The 4792-nt window shown below is 36.2% G+C and overlaps 1 protein-coding gene across 1 annotated transcript in view; it reads right to left on the reverse strand.

The window, feature by feature from the left end:
- Nucleotides 1-2631, reverse strand: part of LOC107749189 (unconventional myosin-X-like) — a 33377-nt gene extending 30746 nt beyond the window's left edge. Inside the window, exons 1-2 of the mRNA XM_016564290.1 lie at nucleotides 2593-2631; nucleotides 1773-1871 (exon numbers count right to left, since the gene is read on the reverse strand). Of these exons, the coding sequence (XP_016419776.1) occupies nucleotides 1773-1871; nucleotides 2593-2631 (138 nt within the window). The remainder of the gene's footprint in view (nucleotides 1-1772; nucleotides 1872-2592) is intronic.
- Nucleotides 2632-4792: the final 2161 nt, after the last annotated feature.

Below are 4792 nucleotides of genomic sequence, written 5' to 3' on the forward strand. Positions count from 1 at the left end.
CGTTCATGCCAGACTGGGGAGAGAGGTGTTGTAATAATGTAAAATATGTGAAAAATAATGTGTTTTTCGAACAACCTAGTATGAGAGCCTGTTCTAGTACACCCCCAAAACAAAATCAAGACTTTGTAAAAGAGCATAATAGGACCCCTTTAATGCACATTGGCAGAATTTTTTGTACAAAGACCTCTGAAACTATACATTTATGTTATCACAGGCAACCAATTTAATACATAGCTTTACTAGTTTCAAGACTCTCATATCATACCTTCTCTCTTCAAATTCCCTGCTGTAAAAATAGCTTAAACCAGCTTAAAATGGTTTGTTGGTCTTAGCTGGTCACCTAGCCTGTTCAGGCTAGTCTGTTTGCTGGTTTTAGACTCCCTTCAACAGGTCAGACCTGGAAGACCAGCTTGCCGACAAGCTAAACCAGCGGAGCATCAGTTTGTTCAGACTGGGAGATTATTGAAATAACCCGAAATCCGTTTTATTTTTTCCCAAATTCGTTTTTTTGCATTTTAATTTTTCTGGATTCCATTTTTTTTCCATTTTAATTTTTATAGAATCTGTTTTAATAGTTAAATAATCGAAAGAAAATAATCAAAAAGCATGTCTAATTAATTGAAATATTTTTAAAGGCCCTATAAATTACATTTTATTTTTTTCATTATTTACATTTTTCTGGTAAATAAATCCTGGTAAATAATTTTTCTGCTAAGTATTCCTTAAAATAAAGTTTTAATAATAATTTTTATTAGTAGTAGTACTATCATTACAAGTAATATATTTCTGTCATGGTTTCTTCAATTTAAACCAAACTTTTATTTTGACAGGTTGCTGTGAAGACCTTTAGTTTCTGTTTGCATATGGTATGACCATAGTTTTTCTCAAAAGAAATGGTTAAAATGCTCATGAAGTGACTCTCAGAGCAGTTCTAGAGATTATGTTCATGTACTCATATATTGAGGCAGCAGAGTCTAAAAACACTGCGAGCGTCATGCGCGCTTCAGTGTGTAGTAAACAAAACCGTGCATCTGCGCCATTCATTCACACAGAGACACGCAGGATTCACATTTAAATAGTATTTTTGCAGCTTAATATTGACAGACACTCATCCATATCGCATTTTGATGTAAGTGTTCTTACCTACTTTTGATTTATTCATCCAAAATTTGTCAAATTCCGCGACATTCTGTGTTATACAGTAAATCCATTTTTATGACTGGATTCCACGATTCCGTCCGCGATAGGGCTCAGACTGGTTTAAGCATTTTTAGCTGTATATTTAATATTCAATGTGCATTTATTTTATTTCTTTACACAATACATCTAAAACCTACGCTTAAAAAACACTCAAATGCACAGGCTAAACAGAAGGTGTTTATTGCTTTAATAAACTATACAGATCCTGATCCCATCTCAGAGGTAACAGACGGTCCGCTGATTGTACTGTAGGCCAAAAACAGAAGCCAGAGACACAAGCAAGTTGTGTGTGTTTGAATATACATGCGAGAAGATGAGAAACAGACTCAAGAAACACACATTAAAACACAAACACATAGTGCTCAGTTGAGAAACAGGCTTAACTGAGTTTCTGGTCATCTCTGTGTACATGGTGCCTGGCTCCATGACGACAGCCGGGTACACAGAGAAGTGTGTGTTTGTGTAAAATGAGAGCACGACACCTGTTCAGCAGTGCGTTTTGATCAGAGGTGCACAGAGCAGATGTTAAGCCACTGTTCCTGTGTAATGCATACACCGCCACCCCCACTTACCTGTCCATAGTCAGTGTTAAAGACCACCACTCCACCAGAGCAGGAGTCCACGGTACTGGGGACATAATGATCCTCTACCAAGAGCCACACACGACAACCCTGTCAAACACAAATGCTGGTTAGCAACATACTGAACTGAACAATAGCAGAAACACAAACAACTGTTTGCAAAACTACACGTTAGATGTCATTTTGAAATGAAATTATAAACTGCGTTTGAGAACATCCTGTGGTACAGAAAAATCCCTAACAATTAGCAGCAACAATAAAATACAAACAACTGTTGTGTTAAAACTATGTGGTATTTGTAATTCTAGCTCTTGACATCTTGGTATTTGTAATTCTAGATTGTAGTCTCACATGTGTCTCCTAGAGTTTCAGAATACATCTTATCTCAATAAAGTCTCACACTGTGCTCTTGTTTGCTTAGGTACCAAAGTTTGCGATCAAATTTAAGAGATTTCAATATAAACTCCTATTTCTCATCAGTTCTTGTAAGACCAAATGATCTGAGCTATGCTATCTACATGAATTTTGCAACTTTAAACTTTTTACTTTGACTCACATTTTAGAACACCTGTCTATTTCTCCTAAGGAAGACAAAGTTGAAACTTAAATGAAGGGAAGAACTTCTTTAAGTCTCCTAAAAATGAAAGATCAACCCAGCAATATCTTTTTCTGGAAGGCTCTCCTCATTAGGTCAAAAAAGGTATAATTACCAATAACTGTACCTCATTAGAGCAAATTCCTCCTTCTCTCTCATATGCCACACACACACACACACACACACACACACACACACACACTATATTAAGTGTACATGCTGATGGAAGAAACACATGGTGATCTGAACAGGCATGACTGGCTGTGAGGCCCCATTGAAGCAGACACAGTTGAACTTTAACCCCATTTCCCACTTACATGCACACACACATATACTATCAGCACTGCATCAAACACTGCAGCATTGTGTTCAGTCCATTGCCACACTGCATTATGGATATTGTAGTTGTATATACTAGTTCAAATGTACTAAATGTAGAATTTGTCACTCATTTTTCCACATGGAAAACATCAGACCGAGACTATAAATCAAATACAACATGAACACAACAAAGTGATTATGTTTGACCACAGTACAAACAGCAACTTTTAACATGCATGTTTTAAATTCAGACTGTGGAATTTGAAAAATCACTGAAAGCCTTGTGAATCACACTTAAGAACGGTAATTAGGATTGTTACATCTTATTCAATTCCATTCATTGACAACCTGTCATTCTCTCTCTCAACCACTTACTAATGCAGTGGCATAAACTCAACAGTCCTTTATAGCTTAGAAGAACGGAAACACACACACACACACACAAACACAGAACTGCTGAATGATCAGACTAAACTGCAACAGAACAGCTGTGCAGCAGGACACACACAGATGAACACTTTCTCCTAACCCAGCATAATATGCAGAAACAACTACAAGTAGCTAAACCATTCTTAGATTGATTTCACTGGAAAGGGTGTCAAAACTACTGTTTGTTTGAGCAACAATGACTAATAGCATGAGTTTGGGAACTCTTTTTTTATTCTTCTTTTTTATGGCCTTCAATTCACATATTATTTGACATACAGCACTTGGCAAGATGTGGAATTATATCAATGCAACACTGGAAATAAAATCAGCATTTTTAACTGATAAAAATAATCAACAGATTTAGCAGTTAAATTAGTAGTTAGCTGCAGCCAAGTTTAAAGATTATTCTAATAAAAATCCACAATTTACTCTGACCTAAAAGGCCACAGTAACCACAGAAAAACTTTGCTTTGGTAAGACAAAGACAAAAGTCTGTAGAGGAAATGGACAATTTAAGTAATTTTCTCTCTGATTACTGTCACATGCACATCTTCATGGTTTCTAACAGCCTAAGCACATGCAGTCCTTCTGCTAACCTGCCACTGGTTTGCTAATGTTAGTAGCTTTAAAAAGCAAATAGACACAAACTGAGAAAGACAACAGAAAAATTGAGCAAGAAAAAAATGGGAGATTATTTTATCAATGGGACCATTATATTACACATTGTGTTCATTTAAAAGGAATCCGACTTTTAAAGATGACTGATTGTTTCTGGTAAGCAGCATGACACTGCTTGCAGTTGCAATACAGATAATTTCGCATGAAGTGTTTTGCGTATTAACAGTCAGTGTTTACATTCTAAAAAGAAATGAACTCTGTACTGGATTGACTCTAGATTCAAATGAATTTTAAACCTCAAAACTCAAAGTCAGCCCCATCAAGTTAGCGCATCTCTAACCCACACAAACAGGAAGCTGTTTTCCTCCCTAAACCAAGTTTATCTCAGGAATTCTGGGCTTCTAATCCAATTCACCATCTCTGCAGTAAACCAGGATGCACTGTGATACGGTTTCCCAACATTTGACTGTGTTAATGTGTGTTGCATCTCTCTAAATAACATTAAGAAATTAATGTTAAGAAACTTTTGAATTGTTCATTGTTTTTTTTAGTATGTGTGGATTTACTTGAAGGACAAAAATGTCCCTCTAGAAGTTTGCTAAATCTTACAAAACCTCACTTTGGGGACATCCGGGAATCCATCTGGTGGTTGAGGCATTGAACTTGAGAGAGTGTGTGTGTGTGTGTGTTTTTCCTTGACAGAAGCATATTTCGAGTTAAGCAGCTTTGACCGTGTCTTGTGTTTATCTGCAAACATTATAAGATTACAACTGCTCAAGTTTATGACCACAACACACATGCTTACACATTACATTTAAACTACTCTAAACATATTTAATTCATAATTATCTCTCTCTAGTCAAAACTATTGCTTATTCACACTGATTTCCAACTGTTCCTTTTGAAATGACACAAAAACCTTAAAGGGATAGTTCACCCAAAAATGAAAATTTGATGTTTATCTGCTTACCCCCAGGGCATCCAAAATGTAGGTGACTTTGTTTCTTCAGTAGAACACAAATTATGATTTTTAAGTCCAGCCGTTGCA

The sequence above is a fragment of the Sinocyclocheilus rhinocerous genome, unplaced genomic scaffold (assembly GCF_001515625.1).
Source record: "Sinocyclocheilus rhinocerous isolate Xijiao unplaced genomic scaffold, SAMN03320098_v1.1 scaffold919, whole genome shotgun sequence".
NCBI classification, from domain to species: Eukaryota; Metazoa; Chordata; class Actinopteri; order Cypriniformes; family Cyprinidae; genus Sinocyclocheilus; species Sinocyclocheilus rhinocerous.